Genomic DNA, 23,945 nt, shown 5'->3' with positions numbered 1-23,945 from the left:
AATTCCCAACAACTGGCTGGTCTTCTCCTTGTGGCTTTCTCGGAGTCACACTGGAGGGCAACTAACAGCATTCATCAGCTTTGCATACCACCAAGTTGATAACATAACAGCATTAAATCGATTACAGAAATCACAGCTGGAGCATAGGAGGTTCTTAGACATATCTACTTGACCTCAGTTTACTAATTCTTGACAGAAATATTCCACATTTACTGGTCACCCCTCTATACCCCACGCAATACAGAAAACCAGAACAGCTGGTGAGTGACAGTGTTATGAAGAACAAAGAGTCTAGACAGGGTAAATCTGTCCAACCTGACCCAAAAAAAGTGGGTACTGAAGGATGTAAGTATTTTGGATCAGGAAAAGACTCAGCTACTCATAGGAGATGCAGTCAGAAGAGAAATTTATACCTCTGCCCTTTGGCCAAACTAATAGCCTATCAAGTGGCACCTGCAGCTACTGTCCAAACTGTTATCAAAGCTGAATGTTTCCCAATGGTGCACCAAAACCAACCAAATCCACGTAGTTCCTGCTGACACTTAACACAATCAAAGAACTCATAGGATATGCCAAGAAAATGAAATGGGGCGTTGTGTGGGAAGTTATATTTGAGCAGAAATAGTGTCTACAGTCTTTTTTCGCCATCCCTCCTTACCTTTTCCTCTTGAACATTGAGAACAAACAGATCTCAAATGTTTACAGACTAAGGATAAAAACTGCATTCCACAACATATTTCCAAAAGTAAAAGTCATAAAAACGTGTTGTCTCCTACCTTGTTAACTTTGTCCCAATCTGCTGTCTGAGTTCGAGCCTCTCTTCATCAGTCTGCATGGGGAGGATGTTCTTTTCCTCCAGCTCTCGCTTGGAAGGCCTGTTGCTTAGTTTGATTGCTAAAGAGTCCTTCCTGCAGACTTTCATTGCCAGGGAGCCTGTGGGAGAGAGGAGAGGCTCTGCCAAAGGAGGTGTCATCATTTCATTACAGCATGCAGCCGGCAAAGAAGTACTAGCCAAGGGAGGATACTAGGATCTCATTTACACTGGGATGGACTGTGGGAAAAGGGGTGTCGATTAACTTCACGTGCTCAATTAACCTCAATCCGTATCATAATAAGGAAAAGCTGAATTTGGTAGGTATTCAGGAAAAAGAAATTAAAATATTGCTCCATAGAGGGGAGTGGAGAAGAAGGGCCTATTTCAGAATTGCTAGTAGCATCTGTAGCTTTCTTTAGCACAGTGTTTCTGAACCATGTAATGGAATGAATAATTCAACCTTAGAGTCTGGGCAGGCAGCAGAGCTACATGGGGAAAGAGAGAGGTATCTCTCTTGCGATGTAATATCAAGACTTTCAAGCTAGTACCTGAGGGAAGCAAAAGTCCACCAGAAGCAGCACAGACCTCTGTGTACATTAATTGACACTTGCTTCTCAGGCAGTGACAGTAGCAAAGACACTGTGAAAACCAGTGGCCTTTCATGGCTCAAGTTTGCTTTCCTAGGCTTGTATCCAAAGCGGTTTGAGCGGGGAAGACAGACGCAAGCAGAGAGACACAAACCCATGAGAAGTTTTGGGCTTTGGCAGGAGAATGTGAGAGTGCAGTTCTGCTCTGTTTCTTAGTTTAAGAGCAAAGACTGCTTAATTTCACTTGCGGGGTAATGGAGGATTCTGAGGAGATGAAACACGCCTGTTTTAGCAGCTTCTTTGTGTGTGTTTTAAAAAGGATGTTGTTTGTTTGTACTGCTCCCAGTTTTACGAAGAAAAGAAATCCAAGGGCCTGAAACTTCAGCTTGACCTGCAGGATGACAAGAAGTTGTCATACATAAAGTATAGTATCTTGTCTTCAGGGGAGAGTCCTATAATGCCACACTGAGGCAGGAGATGGGTTTCTCAGACAGGACAGGAAGGGGCCACAGGTCCCTCTCCAGATTGTAATTGCAATATGGCTATCAATTAACCTCTTCTCTTCTTACTGAGCCCAATTCTCTGATCATGACCCCCTTCAAAGTATGTGCAGACCTACAATTCTGACATGATTTAGTACTTACTATACATATGATTCTCTATCAGTGGCACTTATTTCATCCTCCTGAAGGAACTCTATTGAGCTGATCTTGAACTAAGCCGAAGACAGGGATTCTCTACACCACAGACACTTAGGAAAGTGAATCCAAAAGTCAATTTGGAAGTGAACTAATATAAGCCAAATGCAGTCACTTGAATTCTGTCTTGACAGCTACCCAGATAGGGATTCGTGTGGATTAGGGAAATCATTATAAATTCATACTACTTGTTATTCTGGATTAATTTACCAAGCGTGCTCATGTACTCAAGCCCTGAAAGATGCAAAAGCCACAGTCAAGAAAGAAAATTCACAGGTCTTGTGTTTGCCTTGTATTCTGAGAGTTCAGAGGAAAAATTAAATAAATGAGAAGGAAAAAATGGAATGAGTCTTACTTGTAAATAATGAGTTATCCTCATCTTCATCTTCCTCTTCCTCCTCTTCCTGTCTTGTGTAGAGGCAGGAAGAGTCTTCATAGTCAGTTTCATGAGGCACATTTTCTTTATTGTCATCGCATTCGATCACAACAGTTGGCACTTGTCTCATGTCTGGAAGGCCCCCAGGTCCGGTTTTTGTAACACTGTCACCTGTGTGTAAACCAGAGCTGTTGGGAAAGAAAAACAAATAAATAAACTCAAGGAAACAGCTCAATGGAAGATTGAGTTGCTCTTCTTACTGTATTTAAGAAAGTAGTGGTCTTTCAGCCTTTTTTGAGAACAAATGAGGACAGAAAGATCATGACGAGCAAGACATCTAATGGGTTTAAACTGAGTATACATTAGATTTAAGGTACAACACTCGTTAGGGAGAGGTAGGAGAGCATGCAGACAGAAATACCACCAGCCAGGACTGAGAACAAAAGATTTGCAGCAAATGCAGTCTCAAGGCTTAGTGGGAATTGTACCGGCTACTCAGAGCAATAAGCGTGTCTTCAGTCCGGTGTCTGTGTCACCTCCCCACTGCCGTGCAGGCAGTAAGGAGAAAATGCCTCACCTGAATGCAAAAGGTGGAGTAAGAGAGTGGGAGGGAGGAAAGGTACAGATTGTAGAGGAAGATTGTAGAAAGGCAGAGGGAAACCATGACTCACACTCCTTGGGTAAGATGCTGACTGACCTGAGGGGAAGGAAGGGCACGACTGTCTGAAGCACAGGGGACCGAGCATGTGAAACTGGCCTTGGAGAAAAGAGACTTTGGGAGCTGGTGAGAGGGAGGGAGCTAAAACCCAGGAGGTTTGTTTGCTAATGGCACAGTTGTGTATTGTGGGGGCTGAAATGACGATATCCCGTCTCCTGCCCTGGCTGCTCACTCCAGCCAGGTGCTGGAGATCAATCTGAATTGGAGCTAACATCATATTTCTTTTGTCACATAAAGTGTGATTGATCATTTTCTGCAGCTTACTAGGTTCAGACCTGTCATCAGTACTGCTACCATCTAGCTCTGTTTATGTGTTGATTTCAAAGCCCTTTACCAAGGAGCATATCAATCATAGAACCATAGAATCATTTAGGTGGAAAAGCCCTTTAAGATCATGGACTCCAAGTGTTAACCTAGCACTGCCAAGTTCACCACTAAACCATATCCTTAAGCACTACATCTACACAGCTTTTAAATACCTCCAGGGATGGTGACTCAACCACTTCCCTGTGGCAGCCTTTTCCAACGCTCGATAACCCTTTCAGAGAAGAAATTTTTCCTAATATCCAATTCAAGTAAGGAAACAGGAACATGAGGAGGTGAAGGTCAAAGTCAAACAAAAGGCGAAAGGAAAAGTCAGGAACAGAAATAAATTTCCCAACCCATTTTTATCTAATAGCTCATGTTGCTTTTCCAACATGGAATGAGAATGAGAGACTGGCAGGCAGAAACGATGGCTGCTCAGGTTTATTTTTGAGTCAGCAGCAACCGCTATCTCTTAAGTCCCTGTATAAAAGGTGGGGAACATTTTCCTGTTGGACACTCTCTCTATGTCAAACTTCCATTTTACTTTCCACAAGAACATAGATAAAAAACCAGATGTGCCGGCCAAGCTGCACTTGAGGCACCCAAATTTGGCTCTGACCTTACCGAGTGCTGAGTAGCCTCAATTCTTTTGAATATTTTAGCCTGTTCAGAATACCAGAGGCATTCTGCACCTTGAAAAAACGTTGCATTCTTCTCTTTAAATGATTTTCTACTGAGCCAACTCGAAACATTTCTCTTTCTTCTTCAAAGAAATAATTTTCTTAATTGCAACACTTACTATCTCAAACTAACCAGCAAGGAGATGCATTGCTTTACTGGATGCCTTAAAGAGAGTCACTCCATTTCCTTAGTGATAGTCTATGTTTTGTAACACAAAGTTCAACAGATTCACAAAGAACTGGCTTGTGAATTTTTGTATTAGACTTCAATAAGTTTGACCCAAATTTTTTTTTTATCCTGGAAGTACTTTTAGAAGTCATTAGCTGAATTCTCCTAATAACACATAAATGCACTATATTTAGCATTTAAATACTTTCAACTAACTTTTAATTTACTGTTATGCTTTAATAATTTTAATTATATTAACTTCATTTTTTAAATCTGTTTTCTCTTTAACCTATTTTTTTGTGTAACTTTTTTAAGAGGAAAGGTAGGAAATGAAAAAAACCTGGAATTAAATTTACAAGAGAAACTAAAATGCTGCGAAATTCTGTTAACATTGCTAAAAAAAAAAAAAAAAAAGAAATAGAAAACTTGCAATGGTGAACGCAACCACTGGATCATTCAGTGAATTTTAAAACAATACACACACAGAGAGTAAGTATGAGTTCACTAAGTCCCTTCTGGAAGTACAAATGAAAGAGGCAAAAAGTAGTTCAGCATCCAGGACCATTTGGTGCTTCCCTGTTCTGTGAAGGATGTATGGAGGTTACAGATGCATCCTTATGGGAGTGCCCATAGGGTAGCAGATATCAAAGGGGTTCACTGATTTAGGTTACCCAGCAGGTTTCAGATGGCAACAAGATTTACAAATTACCACGCTAGATCTTTATTTGAACTACTGATCTAGAAATAGACGGCTTCTCATCTCATTGTAATTTTTCTGAATCATCCAGTTTCTTGATAATACTGCTTTCTATTTTAAGCCCCTCATTTTTCCTGGTGTTTTGTGTTCTTCTTGATTAAAATCAGCCTTTTCCACAGCATTTTGACTAAGTCAGCTGTCTAAGCAAAGCACTTGTGAAATGCATGCAGTATTGCAGTATACTTAAGAAAGACGAATCAAGGTCACTGGATGTTTCCATTGCGTATAAATTCCTCTGGGTCATTAGCGAAAACCCCACACCCACATGGTCAGGTGGTCTACACCACAAAATTATTTTAGAATTATTTACCGAAAAGCATGCTATTGTTTCAAACAGTCCATTTTAAATCAGCTTCATGTTTTTCAACAAAATTAGAGAGCAAAGCTACAGCTAAGCAAGCACTTGTTTTAAGACGAAATGCATCTTAACACATAGATCTGAGTAATTCATAGCTGACCTGTATGAGCACCTGCAATTACTGTTCCGTCATCTTTATGTGATCAAAACAGCAAAAAATGATGCCACTATAGCTTTCAGTGTTTCTAGTGAGAAAAGATTTTAATGAAAAATCAGAATGTAAGCATGTGAGTGACTCATGGTACAGACAAAATCTAAGAAGAAAAAAAGTGAAAACCCTCCTGTAAGATCTAGTGGGAAAAAAAAGTACGGTCCTCATCTGTCATCCCGGCCTCTTTGATTTTGGAATAAAGAGTTACATTTTTATCAGCATGTTTTCAGATCCACAGTACACTCTTCTGTACTTATCAGTTAAAACAAAAATCTGAAAAATCTTCAAACCATTGTATATACATTTCTACAATACAGGCATATGTGTGGGAGGCAGAGAGAGAAGGCAGAGCTATAAATATTAAGTGTTTCTGTCCTTAGGCAATGCTAAAGTTTAGACAAAAAGCAATTCTCTTGACAAGTTTTATGGAAGATAAATGTTTTCTGACTCAAATACATTTTATAAGATTTACAAGACACTGGCAGGAATGTCTAATGCATTTCATTTCATAAATCTACAGTCTGAAGCTGAATGAGGTGTCCCAGAGGAACTGGTCTCACACACTGTCTTTTTGCACACAGCGATTTTTCACTGCTCTGCCACAGAGGCAATTCTAGCCCCGAGTGAGAGATTGCCACTTAACAGCTCTTTAGTACATAGGTTGAACAAACTGAAGCCTTGATTCAGCTGCTAGTGTACAATAGCCCATAGAGTAATTTAAATTAATTGTCGTCTTACCAGACAGACTGAGAAGCATATGGGCAAGGCAGAATAAGGCTATTTCAGATCAAGAAGCTGCCTCCCTAAGTCAAAATGAAAGATACATTCCAGCGGCACAAGACGGTTTCTAAAGCTTCTTTTGCTGCTGTTTGTGATACGTGGCTTTTGGGCACGGTCTTTCTTCTCAAATTCATTTCAGTCGGGAGGAGGAAACCTGTGGCTTTCGGTGCCAGGGCTTATCAGATTTTCACCAACTCTTAAACTGCACTCTGAAAAGGTAAAAAATGGTACCCGAATCTAGACTTTTACTTATGCTTGACACATACCCTTTGGGCTGAAGTAGAAAGTCGTCTGCAGTAGGGCACAAATTAGCAACCGAGATTGCAGAAAAAAGGTTGCATGGAAGTTACACTCTTCTCTGTTTCAGCTTAATCTATTATAAAGCTGGTAATTTATCAGGGAAAATAGAGGCAAACTGGCAGCACAAATGACACATCGTAATAGTCATACTATGACAAGGGACAGACTGCCCTTCTGAGAATAGGTTATGAATAGATGTTACGAGTACCAGAAAATGTTTGCAATCAAAAGCGTTAAGTGCGCAAATGAACTTAATGTTCTATAATGTCTGTAATAAAACTGAATAAAAAAATCCAGGAATTAACTGCCATTTGAAGTCATAAGAACAACTGGGACTTGAATAGCTATTACATGCTTTTAATGTACCTTAAGACATTAAATTATTAATATGCACTAGATATAGGTGAGGTAGTAACACGCAACCACTCCTGCAGAGGGGAAAAGAGAGATAGAGAAGCTCAGTAGCTTTTTCAGGGTCAAACACAGCAAAATAACTTCTGGCTTCCAGGCCAGTACAGAGGGACAGCTCATTTTTCTTTGGCAAGCTTCTGGCTCATTGGCAAAGCACTGATTTCAAGTATCAGTCTTCATATGCTGTGAGACTAGCTGAATTCCAGAGACCTCATCTGCAAAAGCAAAAAAAATCTAGGTTGCTAGAGGAAGGGGGTGGTTTAGTCTTTTGTTCTATGTTCCTGTCCACACTCAGGGTCCTGGTGAGACCTAAGAAAAATTTACTGGGCAAAATGTGGAATTGATACGAACTGGTTACGGATTCAGTGCATAGAAACAGAGTTTAACAGACTTGAGGAGCTTCCACTGCACCAGGACCAAAGAAACTAGACACAGGGAAGAAAAAAAAAAATTTAGAGCAGAAAACTTCTCTGCACTTGTCTTCATGATCCTCCCTTATTAAAAACAAAATGCTATTCTAAATAATTCCCCAAATTACCAGACTTGGCAGCATTACTACTGCAGCATCATGGCAATTATTCTATAAAATCGTAGGATTCTTTCAAGATAAAGACTGAGATCAGCAAAAATAAATGCTGCCAATGAACTTAGCATTCCCCAGAAGGTGCCTCAGAGACTTGTCAGGCTCTCTCATCTCCTCAAGATTATTAACCCAACAGCAGTGACCCAGTACGTTGCTACCTTGGAAGGAACAGTAAAGCTCAGGATGTCACTTGCATACCCTATGCATGCAACAGAAGTGAGCACACTACCAAATTTTAAATGGAGGAAAGCAGATCCAGGATCTTTGCAGTTTTAACAGGCCCTCAAGACTTCCGGACTGACGTGTCCAATGACAAATACTGCAGTATGATTCCCATTGGGTTTAATCCAGATTTTATACAATTAAGGGAAAAGAAATACTGTCAAAAATACTGGAAAACAGTGGCATTAGGTGCAAATAATCCTCTCCCAAGTTAAATGCATATATTTTAAAAATCTTCAGAAAAAGTCAGCAAGTTTACTAAGATCATAATGCAGCCTGAAAAAACCATTTAAGAATTTAACAGCAAGTGTCAACTCCACAGACCTGTAAATACTCTGCAATACTTTTACCTCTAAATAATATGAAAATAACAATTGCTGTTGCAGAGAAAACAGTCATCACCTATTTCCTCTCTTGTGAATGCAAACGCTATTGATTTGTTTTGACACCGAGAATAACTGAAGTACTCAATACTTTATTTCATGATTGAAATAATAGTTAATCAACGCAAAAAGGCTATGAAAAAATCAACCCTCTGCAATATCATGAACAAGAATTAATTTTCATTTTAAATGTGAAATATCAGTGCCGCAACCTTTTCTTATGTTCTTCTGCAAAGGGAGGCAATTGCTTCATATTGGGAAACGAATCCTTGCTTATTCCGTTTTTAACAAGCAGCAGAGCTTCAGCTTCAAATCAATAGTTAAAACCAAACAGCATCACCTTCTTTAAATCAGTTAAACATATTCGTAGACATAAACATGATGGATGCCTAGAAATTGGAGCATTCATTGCTGTGGGGCAACAGATGCCACAATGAAGTCATACTCTGAGAGATATCACTGGGCTCGGGATAACAAAGAGCCTTCTGCCCGCACTGTGAGCCAGGCAGTAAGACCCACGCGGGGGACAGCATGGGCTATGCAGCCCCAAAGGAGCCTTTGGGAGACACCAGCTACCCTCTGTGTTTGGCGCACCAAACTCTGGGGTGATGTAGATGCATCTGACCAGCCCTGCCGGTAACTGAGTAGTCACTGGGCGCAAGGGGGAATGCGGATGCTTTTTCCAATCCTACCACTACAGCCCTTTTACTAATGGGAAGAGGAACCTCCCTCACAGCCCTAACAGTTTTTCCCCAGCAGAGATTTCTCCCATGCTGCAGAAACATCAGAGCCCCCTGATAGAACCACAGAGGTCTTGCCATCCGGTACTAAAATAAGCTGGCAGTGTGGGACAGCCTCTGGTCCCCTGACTGTTTTTCATGCAGTAGGGACAGTCTGGATCCCTAATTGAATTATTTTTAACTATGCACTATAACAAAGGTAGTATTATCACAAAGAGGTATTGGGGCAAATCATTAGGCATTTTGTCCGTTAGACTAAATATTTTCACATCCCGTCTAAGAGAAGGATGATCTGATGCTCCTAGAACAAGCTGGACACAAAGCTGCCCTTGGTACTAAATAGAACATGTCGGTTTTTGGACTACCTTCCCTATTCTGGGACTTGCTCAATTTTCCTCTACAAGATGAAATAAATTTTCCAAAGCTTGCTGATCTTGCAGTCTATGAGGACAGCTTGCATTTATACAACATGCTTCGCTTACTCAGACTATTTGAAGCAGCCTTCAGAGATACCCGCAAGTGACAGTAATAGAAAACAGCCCCAAGGTAAGTAAGGCTCTTCTGATCAAATGTACAACCTTCCTCCGGATGCAAATGGCTAAGAAGGTAGCTGCTGTGGAATGGGTTAAATACTTATTTTAAGATCAAGCGTATAACTTAATTTAAATAGTATATTAAAACCCCTCCGAGTGACTTGTAGGAAGTCCTCATGGGTTGTTTTGAGCTAATCAGTAATACTAATCAGATGCCCTGGCTGAGCGTCACGTTTAGTTTTTATTGCTCTTTCTTGAATCTTCCACTTCCTCTGCTTTTTTTTTTAGCAATCCTCCACATAACCACAGCTTTGCAGTTACGCATTCTGCAGTATATATTGCAAGCCAGGCATGCCCTATTAACATCTTTTTCGCTGGCTGTGTTATCTAGCTCCTTGAGCAGGACAGCAGGGTTCAGGAAATTTGGTCTTTTTCTCCTTTCTGATACAAACTTGTCAAACGAGCCTGGAAAGGCTCCTTCCCCATCTCTGTTTCACCAGCAGTGACTTTCCTGAAGTTGTTAGACCCCCAGAGGGGATGCCTCATTCAAGTACTATCAACATAACTCAAGTGGTGGTATTGATACTGAGGTTACCAGGAAACAGTGCACATCAATATGTAATTTTAAAACTTGATCCATTACCTTTCTAGCCTTTGCATGGTCATGGCTAGCGTTTTGTTCAGTTCCTCTATCATCCGGCACCCTGAAGGGTGAATGGGCAACGTGCTGGACCCAGAAGACAGGTGCTGGCTGTGGCTGCCGTACTGGAGCTGGTGCTGGTGAGCTGCTAACTGGGATGGCAGGACAGTGTGATGGTGCTGGGTCAAAGGCTGCTGGGAGCTCTTCTGCGTGGAATAGGACGAGAGAGAGAGGTCTGGCCCCCCTAAAGGCATGCAAATCATGACTTTCTTTGGAGGTAGTGGAGGTGACAGTTTAACTGGCATACAAGGCAGTTTCACAGGAGCGCCAGGATCTAAAACAGAAGAAAGAGAGGCCCTGGTGTTAATTTTCACATCACTAAGATGGAGATCAGAGTATCTGCCTGGGCGAGCAGGTACTGAGGCTACTAGTCAACACGGCAGTGCGCACCCCTTCCCTGCTGCGATAAACAACTCTGCATCGCATGCACTTAGCACGGTCTTCAGAAAAAATACTGTTGTTTTGTGGCACTTCCGACTCTCACAAAAAATATCCCAGGGCTGTGCATGCCCCTAAATAAGCGCGTTAAGCAATGCTTAACAAGGCTTGTGGCACACTTTGACGCTTCAAAGCTCTAATCCTCCAAAACAGCCCTGTGAGGTAAGCGTGATGTCTTCTGCTCATCAGGGACGCAAACAGGGGAAAGGCAATTTGGTGTCTGAAGTTACAGGATGACTCACCCCCACCGCTGCTGGAGCAAAGGCTCAGGGACTCCTGATCCTTCTCAGCCACTGCAGTGCAATTACTACAAGTCACATTTCTTACGGCTTTGTAATGTGCAAAGCATCTGGTGTTAAAAATTACACTACAGGGCAAGAAAGAAAAGAAATAGGGTTTGAATACTAAACAGGAATGGTCTGGAAAAACTAAGGGTACAGGAGGAGAAAATGGTAATGGGCAGAAAATTGTTAGGATTAACGTATTCTTTTACAGAAGACTTGACAGGCACTTTTCTCTGGACTCATGCACTGAATTTTAACCTTTTTAACACTAGGCATATTCCTTGAATCACACAGTTGACCTGCCAGGCAAAGGCTCCCCTGACTTCTACGGGAAATCAATGAAAGGTCCACAAGCAAATCTGTCTGCCAGGACTCAACTGCAGGACGGAGATTTTTGGAGTTGCACTGTGAAGTGTTTTCAGAAGGGAAAATAAGTTAATGGGAGGGCTTGTAGTTCCCAAGACGGGTGTGGGAAATGGCCACTGTGTATGCTAAGAGCAAAAATAAAAGCAAATATATATGCTGTGAGCTGCAACTGTGAGTTTGTGTTTAGGAGGAAGGCCAGGCCCTTTCCAGCCTGGAATACCACAGATACTTGGTGCTGTAATGCAGCTCTGCGGTCAAGGCTTGCATGCTTTTTGGCCTCTTGTTGCTTCAGTTCAGTCTTCTTGTTGTAACATGAAGAGCTAGAATCTTCTTTTGACCTGAGAAAGCTTGGGAGTAAAATGTTGCCCTCCAGGTTTCAAAAGTCATCACCCTCCTGAGCGATATCAGATTTCTAAAGTCCTTTTCTAGATGGTTCTAGATGCTAAAGCATTAACTATCCTTTTCCTCGCCCCCTTTATTCCTTCCTCCCTCCTGGCCTGTTCTGGGTATTGCCTGTATTAATATCCGTATCTACCAGCCAGGGTGCACAAGGTTGATACTAGGACTTCCAAGCACTAACACTTCTTGAAAACGATTAAGGGCAGTAACGTGGAAAAAGATGCATGGAGCCAAGTTCACATATGACATTAGACTTTTTTTAGTGCTAGTCGTAGCTTCACTGCAGCCACAGCATTCACTTGATACTAGTGTTTTTACTGCGCTAGGAACAATGCACTGATGGTAAGTCTTCCCTTCCTTCAAAGGGCTTATAGGCTAAAGCCACAGGAGAGGCAAAGGCTCTGCACAGATGAAAGAGAGGCATGAGAAGGAAGTGGTCTTTCCACATTGCGGAGTGGGTGAGTTACAGAGAGTAGAACTCAAGTCTTTCAGCTTTCAATGCAATATCCTATCCACTTGACGTGTCTCATGAGGGCAAAAATTCTTCTGACGGCTCCACCAAGGCTGAAATCTAACTCGTGGGATTGCCAAACGGCAGGGCACTGCCCTTTCCTCTAAAGCAGATTGCCTTCTGTACGGCAGAAAAAAAATACTTTCAGGAATTTTCTATTCAAGCACAGGAAGGTCTGCAAGTTACTGTTTTTTTCTTACACTCACATTATCTGTGTATATTTCCTCTTTGCATGCTGCATAAAAGAGCACACCATCTTCAATAAAAGGTAAATAACAGAAAGAGTAAAGAGTAAATTGTATACAGCCCTGAGAATAAGGCTCCGATGGGATTTGTAGTAACAAAGTGCTTTCATGCATTTGTGCTCACGGCAATTTCACTTCTAGAGGTGGTCCTGAATTACAAAGACTACTACACTGAGATCCACACTTCCATTTTGAACAGTGAAGGTTTGACGGTTGGGTTTAGATCCTTTTCTGCTGTATCTCAATTAATGTCTTCATCTGACAGTGCCTGTGCCTGGATGCCCCACCACTCTGTGTATGACGCAGAGGAGTCCTCCTTAACGGTGGATTCAAAGAGATCCCAACCGCAGGCATCTCTTGCTTCTGACAAAAGAAAAACTGGGAGTATCAACTGGGTTTCTGCCTTCTGTGATCCTGAAGATTAGAGCAATATTGTATGCTGGGAATGTTGCCAAATGATTCAGGTATAAAGCAAACAGGAATCCTTCCATCTTTCTTCTAAAATATAGTGAAAATATATTCTCCTTTCTCATGCAAGCATTCATCTAGTAGAGTTGTGACAGAGACACCGCAGCTTTGGAGTTGTATGGGAGAACAAGTCTAGCTTAATTACCCTGAGTAACCATGTACTCCATCATGAATCAGATGTGCATACTCTCATTTCTGGTCTTCACAACAAAGGTATGGACCTTTAGTTTCCACTTAAATTTAAAGAAATCCTTCACATCAACAGGTTTCCAGTGGTATCAGTGCTGGGTGACTCCACTGGACACCTGCCAAAAATCTTGTCCATTATTTTTAATGTAAGGCTTTGTTGAGACTGACTGTGTTTCACCCAAGTTCTTGAGCCTGTCTGAATATGACCCTAATACCTAAATAGAGCCTTGAAAATTAACCAGAGGCATTAAATCTACTTGTCTGCCCTTCACCTTCAGGAGAATTCTACTTGTCTGTTAAAAGAAATGGCTAAAAGGAGAATGACTGCAATGGGAGGAGAGTTTGATCCATTCGCTTGGAAATGTATCAGTATATCTTCACTGACATCAGTAATAGAGACCTTGTACTGCAAGTTTTCCTTCATGGTCAGATCAGTGAGTGTGCCGACCAAATGGGACCTTGCTTAAATCCATGGGCTCCAGGCACACTGTTATAAACTGTGCTACCATCACCTGGAGTAAACGAGAGAACAACTTGTCCCTGCGTGTCAGAGTGAGATGAATGCGTTTTATAGCTCTTTCCCCTGTTTGTTTTAATTTCAGAATGTATGTGATGTATGAACCAGGGGTGGAAACTGTTGTTGTCTCCAGCATGGAATATCCATCAGACGTGGATATCTGTAGATGAATATGAAGCTGGACAGTGGAAATATGAACATGGAATCTGTGATAAGTGTCTTCTCAGTGGAACATTACCAGAGTCTTAAATCATTGCACAAAGCACTCATGTGACAGAGGAGAAGCAAACTGTGTGAAGCCAGGTGTGCAAGTCTGATTAATCTCTTTTGGCTGAGGTTCTTTATGCTCAAGAGAATAATCAGCAATTTGCAAGATATTGGTTCCCAGCAGGGTTATGACTACTCAGCCCTGTGCATGGTTAAGTAATAACTGCCAGAATTGATGAAAGAGATGTTAGAGATAGAAACCTTCCCACTGCTGATGACAATACATTACTTAAAAGATAGTTGTGGATGCCAAAATATTTGCTGCACTTCAGAGCTATGACAAAGAGGCCAGCCCTTACCCCTTCCATACAGATCATTTTGCTAAGACCTATAGTTGCTGCATTTCCTCTTGGGTTTTTGGGAAGATAGGTAAATATACTTTTATTCACTGCACAGAAGGTCCATGTATGGTTGTTCTGATGTGTTTGGAGTAGTCTGAACCTGTACACTAACTACACCACATCTGATGCTTCCCAGCCAGTTGGTCAGCACATGTTGCAGATACACCTGTTGCAGATAGAGTGCTAGGAAGTTCTGGATGTATGGTAGCAAATACTGCTCCAGCAGGGCTGCTAGAAAAGCTCATTAAAATCCTCGAATCCTCCCGCAGCACAACTACTACCTGGAGTAAGAGGGCATACCTGGGAATCCTGGGCTTGTTGCAGAGCTGGCTTTGTTTGCTATCCTGCCAGTGGGAGAAAAGCTCTTTCTTGACTCCTTGTGATGCCAAACAGGAGCCAGCATTGTACCCTGACAGCAAGGAAGCCAAGGGCCTCCTGGGTTGTACGAGTAGAAGCACAGCCAGGAGATCAAGGGAGTATTCCCCTTCTGTTCAGCACACCTTGGACCATATCTACATTACTGTGTCAAGCTTTGGGCCCCCCAGGAAAGACATCAAAAGATATAAAAAACCTAGAAAGAGTTGAGCAGAGGGCCACCACGATGGTCGAGGGGTGGATCACCTGACCTGTGAGAAGAAGCTGAGGGACTGAGGCTTATTCAGCTTGGAGAAAAGATAGCTTGTGGAAGGGAACCTAACAGCAGTCCTACAGTACCTATGAGGAGGTTATCCGTAAGGTGGAGCCAGGGTCTTCACCGTTGTGCATGGTGGAAGGAGGAGACAAGAAAGGTTCTGGACTGGACTATAAGGAAAACATTTTCCCCCATAAGAAGAGCCAAACAATGGAACAGATTTGCCCAGACAGGTTGTGCAGTTGGCATCCTTTGAGGTTTTCAAGAGTTGGCTGGATGAAGCCCTGAGCAACCTGGTCTGATCCCATAGCTGGACTTGCTTTCAGCAGGAGGTTGGACTAGAGACTTGCTGAGGTTCCTTCACACCTGAATCACCTTATACTATGACATTTGCTGTACTATATACAAGTAATACAACTTGTCATTAACAACTTACTCTTTAAATCCCATCCAAGTAAGTAATTCTGTAATGTGCAAAAAAAACGTGCAAAAACTAGCATGGCCTGTTGAGGGAGCTCCATAGCGGAAATGGGGTGATGGACCAGATATTTGCTGGTAGAATCTGGACAAGTAGCTTTTACATTTTGAGGTCTTCTCTCTGTGAATCACTTGTGTCTGAACAGTGGGATTCTCTCTTCTTCTATCAATGGGTATTTTGATCAGATTCAGAAAGACAAGTTAAAAACCATTCTGAAAGATCTGCCATGGATCTCCTGCTGACTACAGCAAGATCTCCAGCCATATCTTCAGGGAAGATTTGAGACTGATACTTTTTGCTGTTCTTCTGCACCATGTATGCATCCAAGGTTCAAGTTGAATTCGGAGAATACAAACCAAGCATGCTTAGCCTAAAGGCTGAAAAGTACAGCTCTGCATGAATTCCCATGCAGAGCCTTGAAGAGGGTTTCAAGGATGAGAAGATTTCCTGCTGCCTCTAAGTGCTAGGTACTCCCTTCCAGGTAGTGGCAGGCAGAGGAAGTGTGGAGAGAGCAACTGCATCAGGGTCCAGTTTCTCATGAGAGCCTGGGACTGCTGGTGAAGGAGAGCTGCTTTTGCTCTGCTGCTTCTCCTTCAAGCACACAGTGAAACGTCCATTGCCCCCACATGAATGTAACCTGTCTTCATGAACATAGCCTGCCAGAGCAGGCAGCAGGAGGTGACGTCACAGAGGAGGAAGCTTGTGGATAATGTCTTGGGCTTATCTACAGAGGAGCCTTCTGAGACACATGTGACTGTTGTGTTATAAAATACCGCTGAGAATATTTATTGGATAAATTGTAGTTGTAAATATTTTTGTAATGCTGTAACTAACATCCAGCTGTGTTGTGGCAATGCAGCAGGACACCAGGCATCCATGGTCTCAAACCTCATCCTTGGCTTGTCTGCGTTATCAGAAATAACTTCTGGGGACTTGTAGCATTTCCTACCCTGTTACATGTTTGCCTCTAATTATGAATTAGTTCTTACTCTACAGAGACATAACTAGAAAGCACAATCTCAGAACTAAAAATGTGCCATTCCTCTCATCAAAATCCTGAATGAAGAAAGCAAGAAAATGCAAAAGATTTTTTCAAAGCTTAAATACAATAGCTGAGTGGCGAGATACAGCCAAGGCTACACCCTACTGTACTATTAGGCTAAATTTGGGCTCAAATACACTCAGGTGTTGCTGAGATCCCAGCTTAACGGCATATATTTTGTTCTCTGCTGTTTTAGGGGACTTTATCGGCTACTGGTGATTCAGTTGTTTGAATGGAAAATATCTAATCAATTTCAGAAAACATTATCTGTGCTAGTAAGAAGTAACATCCTAGTGAATCGAGATCTAAAGTAGCTTTACACCACTGGGGTATATGTTGTCTATCTAGTCTAGCGTAGTACATAGTGTAGCTATGTAGGGAAAAAATCAGGAGGGCCAAAGCCCAGCTAGAACTAAACCTGGCTTCTGTTGTCAAGGTCAACAAAAAAAGTTTCTATAACTATATTAACAATAAGAAGAGGACTAAGGATTATCTCTGTCCTCTAGTAGATGGGGTCGGCAACATAGTGACCAAGGATGAGGAAAAGGATGAGGAAAAGGCTGAGGTACTTAATGAAGTCTTTGCCTCAGTCTTCAGCAGTAGGACCAGTTGTTCCCTGAGTACCCAGACCCCTGAGCTAGAAGACAGGGATGGGGAGCAGAATGAAGCCCCTGTAATCCAAAGGGAAATGGTGAGGGACCTGCTTCAGCACCTGGAGATGCACAAATCTATGGGGCCGGATGGGATCCACCCAAGGGTATTGAAAGAGCTGGCGGAAGTGCTCGCCAGGCCACTTTGCATCATTTATGAGCAGTCCTGGACAACCAGGGAGGTCCCAGCTGACTGGAGATTAGCAAATGTGACACCCATCCACAAGAAGGGCCGGAAGGAGGATCCGGGGAACTACAGGCCAGTCAGTCTGACCTCGGTGCCTGGGAAGGTCATGGAACAGATCCTCCTCAGTGCCATTACACGGCACATGCAGGAGAAAAGGGTGATCAGGCCCAGTCAGCATGGGTTTGTGAAGGGCAGGTCACGCCTATCAGACCTAATATCCTTCTATGATAAGGTGACCCACTTAGTGGATGAGGGAAAGGCTGTGGATGTTATCTACTTGGATTTTTGCAAAGGTTTTGACACTGTTTCCCACAGCATTCTCCTGGAGAAACTAGCTGCTCATGGCCTGGGCAGGTGTACTTTTCGCTGGGTAAAAAACTGGCTGGATGGCCGTGCCCAGAGAGTGGTGGTAAATGGAGTTAAATCCAGTTGGTGTCTGGTCACAGGTGGTGTCCCCCAGGGCTTGGTGCTGGGGCCGGTTCTCTTTAATATCTTTATCAATGATCTAGATGAAGGGATCGAATGCACCCTCAGTAAGTTCGCAGATGACACTAAACTGGGCGAGCGTGTTGATCTGCTTGAGGGTAGGTTGGCTCTGCAGAGGGATCTGGACAGGCTGGACCGATGGGCTGAGACCAATGGTATGAGGTTCTACAAGGCCAAGTGCCGGGTCCTGCACTTGGGTCACAACAACCCCATGCAGCGCTACAGGATTGGGGCAGAGTGGCTCGAAAGCAGCCCGACAGAAAAGGACCTGGGGGTGCTGGTTGACAGCCGGCTGAATGTGAGCCAGCAGTGTGCCCAGGTGGCCAAGAAGGCCAACAGCATCCTAGCCTGTATCAGGAATAGTGTGGTGAGCCGGACTAGGGAAGTGATCATCCCCCTGTACTCGGCACTGGTGAGGCCTCACCTCGAGTACTGCGTTCAGTTTTGGGCCCCTCGCTACAAGAAGGACATTGAGGTGTTGGAGCGTGTCCAAAGAAGGGCTACAAAGCTGGTGAGGGGTCTGGAGGACAAACCTTATGAAGAACGACTGAGGGAGCTGGGGTTGTTTAGCTTGGAGAAGAGGAGGCTGAGGGGAGACCTTATCACCCTCTACAACTACCTGAAAGGAGGTTGTAGAGAGGTGGGGGCTGACCTCTTCTCCCTGGTGACAAGTGATAGCACGAGAGGAAACGGGTTCAAGTTACGTCAGGGGAGGTTTAGATTGGATATTAGGAAACATTTTTTCACTGAAAGGGTTATTAAACATTGGAATAGGCTGCCCAGGGAGGTGGTGGATTCACCATCCCTGAAGGTGTTTAAAAAAAGGGTAGATGGGGCACTTAGGGACATGGTTTAGAAGTGGATTTTCTCAGGGTAGGTTAAAGGTTGGACTCGATGATCTTAAAGGTCCCTTCCAACCTCAGCAATTCTATGATTCTATGATTCTATGATTCTATCAAATCAGATACGACCAGTCTTGTCACTTTTGGCCATTAAAGATTCTATGATAACTTGGGGACTTTACCCCAGCAGTCCAATTAAATTTGGTCCCAGGTGATTATTTCAGCTCCTCCTACATTTTCAACGAAGGGGGCTGCAAGTGTTGTCCTAAAGGCCTGGGTTCTGCATGTGGATATTGGAGAATTAAAACGATGAAAGAAATTCTGCCCATGAATGCTGTCTAATAATAAACATATCTGAAACCCAGCAGAAGGCTCACCAGGAGGTGACTGGCTCAGCAAATGCAGAGCAGTGAAACAACGGTATCAAAACAGTTAAGGATCATGTATTTCTCCTAGGGTTGCTTGTTTGCTAGGGCTGCGTGGGCACTTCCGCACCCAGTGCTGTGATAGGGACGTTCCCTTTGGAGGCAGCATCGTCAAGAGCATGGGAGATGGTGTGAGGCAAAGCACGGAGCTGCTTCTGCAGGGGCAGTGGCACCACTCCCAGTGGCTGCTCTGCAGTCCTCCCTTGGCTCTGTACCCATTCCTGCACTGTCCCCTCCCCACAGTGCCTCAGCCTTGAGAAGAAGCATGCCAAGGTTGTGTGAGTTATATTTGCTAGAGGTAATTTTCTCTTCCCATCCATCACCTTTAAAACGGATTTTTTTCTTTTCATTCTCCCCCAAATTAAATGTGCTCTTACATGTTTATTTTAGGCCTCTTCTTTTATGTGCATTTCTTATCGAAGGGAAGGAGAATCTTTGTCTTGGCACAGGCAGATAGATGTTTGAGATGGTTCACAAATGCTTTCAGAGATGAGGAATGTTTCTTTTCCATTTCTAAAACCTGTATTAAGTCCTTTGCCAAACCCTGCAAGTCAGTCTTCATGCCTTTATTGAAGAACTTTGGGATAAGTTCACAGCAAGAAGGTGGTCAGACTCAAAAGAAGCTTCTCTTTCCTCAAGTCTTGTATTTTCCCCCCCCCTTTTTTTTTTTGCTGCTGACCATGCCTGTAGTGTTTTTATAATATATGTTTGTATAAAACATGTTTCTATTAAATAAACATACATATGCACACATAAACATACATATAGATATATATCTTAAGACAGAAATTAAGGCGCTTCTGCATTTTCAGATGTGTACCAGAACCCTTCACAAGATCACATCCCCCCTTGCAGTCTTCACGAACAGAGTTACCAGACCATTAAACCACTGTCACTCTCCATTAGCCAAGCCCGGTATGTTTTAATTTGTCCTTCAACCTTCTTCACAAAATCTTCAGTAGAAAAATGGGTATGCAACCAGAACAGAAAAGTCTTCACCGCAAATGCCAGAATTCAGATTTTACTTGTTTTCTGACACACAAGCTGAAGATGTCTCTGGAGTAATTAGTAAAAGAATAGCATTAATTCTGCTTCTTACTGATGAGGGTGCTTCATTAGGATTGATTGCTCATTTCCAAAGATTATACACAGCTAAAATAATTACCCGTGGAGAACACAAGGCACTGAACAACACATATATCCTTTAGACCACCAAAGTAAATAGATCTTGCAGAATAAGTCAAATACTTTTATTTATAAGGTATGCATAAATGAGGCTTTCAGTTCCACCAGGAATAACTGTCAATTAAATTAGGGCCTTACGACTAAATCTGAATCTCTGTTCCTCCCTGAGGGTTCTGTACATGCATGTACAAGGGTCTGTCTATGTGCACACACAAGAGTTTATTTATGACTGGATGAGAGACCACTAAAGGCCACCACAAAGTAAGAGAAGTCACAGTTCTGTTTCAGTTTCATTGGAGAGTTGTCACCGTCAAGCAACTGACTTATGCTGAGAGCTTGAGTCTGATTCTACTTCACACAAAATTTCCAGCTGCAAAATAAACCATACCAGAAGCCCTCATCCTTTGATTCTTCTGCTATCTCTTACAAAAGAAAGGCTTATGAATGAAGGACCTTTAGTACCTGAGGTTTTTTCCTACGTTATTCCTATTTTTTTATTTCTTCCATGTTGGCCTCATTTCTGAGCAGCTTCTTGTAATTGGGACAGAGTGTTATGGGAGATCATAGGAAGCTGGTTTTGTCCTCACCTGAAGCCATTAATACTGCTTTGCAGGCTGCAGAACTGCCCGTTCAGTTTGTAGTATAAGGCAAAATATTAACCGTTATGTGTAGACTTTGGCAGGCAAGAAAGTAAAGAGATTTCACATAAAATGAACAAAACTATACAGAACAAAAAATGTGTGGTCATCCAAACAGAAACATGAAAAGACTACGTAGAGATATGAGAGAAAACCAGAACATGTTCTTTCCTAATGAGCTCTTTCCTGATATATATCTTAACCTGAACAAAACGGGTATTAACTGTGAGGAAAAAAACCAACATTTAGAATATATTCAAGTGGGCTGGCCATTTCTCACATCATCCCTGAAAAGATCAGGGCAGCATTAACACAAGAAGAGCGACCCAGTGAGAAGACCGATAGGAGCCCCAGTAAAGAGATGCATCACACCTTGTCTTCAATTCAGAATGTTGAGGTGCTGCCTCCTGGGCAGCAGCTGCAATTATGAGCAGACTGTTCAAAAGGGGCAGGCAAGCACTTAGGGAAGCTTTTCTGGTCCATGTAAATGTAGCCATCCTTTGCTTTGGTGGTCTAAATGAGAGACTGGAGAGAGCAGACCCACCAATCCTCCTTCCACGTGTACCTAGAGCTTTGAATCCCAAAAAACCTGGACACTTGTGAAAACTTGGGACACAAAAAAGGAGCCTGTATTTTCTACTGTTGCTAGCTGCCGTGCAGTAGAGAGAAACTACAGCATAAACTGCAGGACAACAAAATCCTGGTCACTGTGAACTGGAGCTGCCCATCATCATCAGGACTCACCAGTGGGAGGAGAGTAGTCAGAGCAGGGGTGGAAAGGGGGAGCAGTTAGGCAGGGAGTGGGAGCAGGGAAGCAAAATGGCAAGAAGCCATGGGACAGAATGGCCTGTGTAAGGATCGGGGGGCCAAGTAAAAGACAAACACATGGAAAAATACAGGGTGTGTGCAGGGGGACCTGCCCAGATGGCAGCTGAGGGGAGAAGCAACAAAGGGCAAAAGGAGAAACCAAAAATCTCCCTTTCCCCTCAACCCTCACCTCTTTTCTCATTAAAGGCATTTAAAGATATCCTAGTATTTTCCTGCTATTTCCTGTCCCATCAAAGCACATCCTGCGATTTTTGTGGTGATGGCAAGTCTTGATGAATAGGAGTGAGGAGGGTTAGGAAAGGCAGCGGCGGTCTTGGGTAATTACAGCTGAGAGGGGAGGAGCCCTGAAGCAACCTTGATGAAGTTAGAGCCTGAGAACGCTCTGTGATCCCTGCCCTAGGTACAACACAGATACATCACCACTACACACAACAACACGTGCAAACACCGTTACAGAAGGAGGAAGGACACTGGGAACCTTGCTGTAAGGGCGGGTTTTTCCTATAGGGGAAACGGTGGTGCTGAGGGTCCAGGAACACCTACTTACCAGTTAAGTGGCTGGCAATCCTGGCAATAGGTTTAGGAGGCAGGGCAGGGGGCTGTTTGAGGAGGGACAACTGTTTCACTGGGGTGTCCTCATGGTCTCCAGGGAAAGCGGCAGATTTTTTGGGGGGAAGTAGCAGGACTGGCTTAGCTGTAGGATCTTGGGAGAGGAGGACGCCGGATTCATTGGATGTGGGGCTCTCTTCAGACACTGGAGGACACAACCACATCATAGACGCAACAACGTTACGAGCAAAGCAGCAGCGGATACAGCCGCGGTAAGACAAGAAAAGCAGCGCAGCAATGCAGATTAAGAAAGACTAATAGATTTCACTCAAACATCATATAACATGGAAAGGAGGAGAGAAAGAAAGAGAGAAAAAGAGAAAGGGCAGGAGTAACACACATCTACGCAACAGCCGAATTTCCCATTACCTCTGACAGAAGCCAGCTCCCTTATGCCAGGCTGGGATGCATTCCCACATCTTGAACACAAATCAAGAGCCTTAAAATGTCACATCTCAGACGGTCTGTCACCACAGCTTGCTCAGGACCACATATGTTAGCAGGTGGTCTCTAAACTTATCCTATAAATGCAAAAGCACCTCAGGAGGCCTACTACATTTCAAAGAGGCCACATAGTTGTGCAGGATCATGGATGAACACTTCTACCGGTTGCTTTTCCTCACTTGACCTTCATCCACAACTCTCGGCATTAAGTGATGCAGAAAGAGGAGCTAACCTAGATGTACAGCACTGCCGTCTCATTTGCATGGGCAAGTGCAGAGGGCCTCACCCAGGGTAGGGCAGCTGGCTGTGTTAGCTACTGAAAGATGCATGGTGTGAACGTCACCCAACACCACACAGCAGCTAAATGGCATGACGTTGTACCCTAGGGTTTAAAAATCTTATCAGCTCTCTGCTCTAGAGCTCATTGGCACAGCTGAGACGTAGCCAGGGAGTTAGAAATCTACTCTTAAACGTTCACAAAGTGCAGGGACTTTGCCTTACTCACAAAGAGGTTACTTGCGTAGAAGTAGAGGTTACTTCTACGTCTAGTCAGTCAAAATTTCTCATAGAGCATCCAGTGACAATCTGTGTGCTCCTCCTTCTCCTTTGCCTACGACAAGGATTTCTCAGGGCTAGACATCAAATGTAAGAAGTCAAAAACTTGTTTCAAACAGCTTAGAGTATCTACATCATAATATAAACAAGATGTTACCTGTCCCATCCATGATCTCTGTGGTTGGGAGCACCTCGTATGAGCAGGGTTCCCCAGGTGCTGGACCTGACTCCAGTTCTGCTAGGGCTGGCAGGGACACCTGGCTGGAGCTCAGCACTTGCCCGGAGCCCAGAGGCTGCCCATTCTCCAAAGCTCCTTCTTCATTTGGTATGGAAAGTTCCCCATCTGTTCATAGTTGGAGGAAAGCAGAATGACAACAGAAGACACATAAATAAGATGCAGAAAGAATTAAAAATGAAAGCTGCTATCTCCATTAGCTTGCTTGCAAATGAGGAACCTCAAATGAGAACAGACAGATAAGGATCAAAACAATATGGTTTGTTATCTCAAACATAAAACTTGTGCAGAGCAATTTCTGGAGATGCCTGATTGTGATGTTCTGTTCACAACAGTTTCACAGAAGCCCGATAGCATTCCACTTGCCTTAAGGGGTTATTAAGATTTGGGAAAGATCTGTGAAATATCTGTGTTGAACC

General features: G+C 43.2%; 1 protein-coding gene across 1 annotated transcript in view; it reads right to left on the bottom strand.

Annotated features, from left to right (window-relative positions):
• The window catches only part of PHACTR1 (phosphatase and actin regulator 1), a 319,282-nt gene that overhangs the window by 47,635 nt on the left and 247,702 nt on the right, over nt 1–23,945 (bottom strand). Inside the window, exons 7-11 of the mRNA XM_054191481.1 lie at nt 23,449–23,634; nt 22,231–22,437; nt 10,210–10,540; nt 2,455–2,663; nt 777–933 (exon numbers count right to left, since the gene is read on the bottom strand). Coding sequence (XP_054047456.1) covers nt 777–933; nt 2,455–2,663; nt 10,210–10,540; nt 22,231–22,437; nt 23,449–23,634 — 1,090 coding nt within the window. The remainder of the gene's footprint in view (nt 1–776; nt 934–2,454; nt 2,664–10,209; nt 10,541–22,230; nt 22,438–23,448; nt 23,635–23,945) is intronic.

The sequence above is a fragment of the Rissa tridactyla genome, chromosome 2, assembly GCF_028500815.1.
Source record: "Rissa tridactyla isolate bRisTri1 chromosome 2, bRisTri1.patW.cur.20221130, whole genome shotgun sequence".
In the NCBI taxonomy this organism is placed as follows: domain Eukaryota; kingdom Metazoa; phylum Chordata; class Aves; order Charadriiformes; family Laridae; genus Rissa; species Rissa tridactyla.
This window is presented reverse-complemented; position numbering and strand designations above follow the sequence as displayed.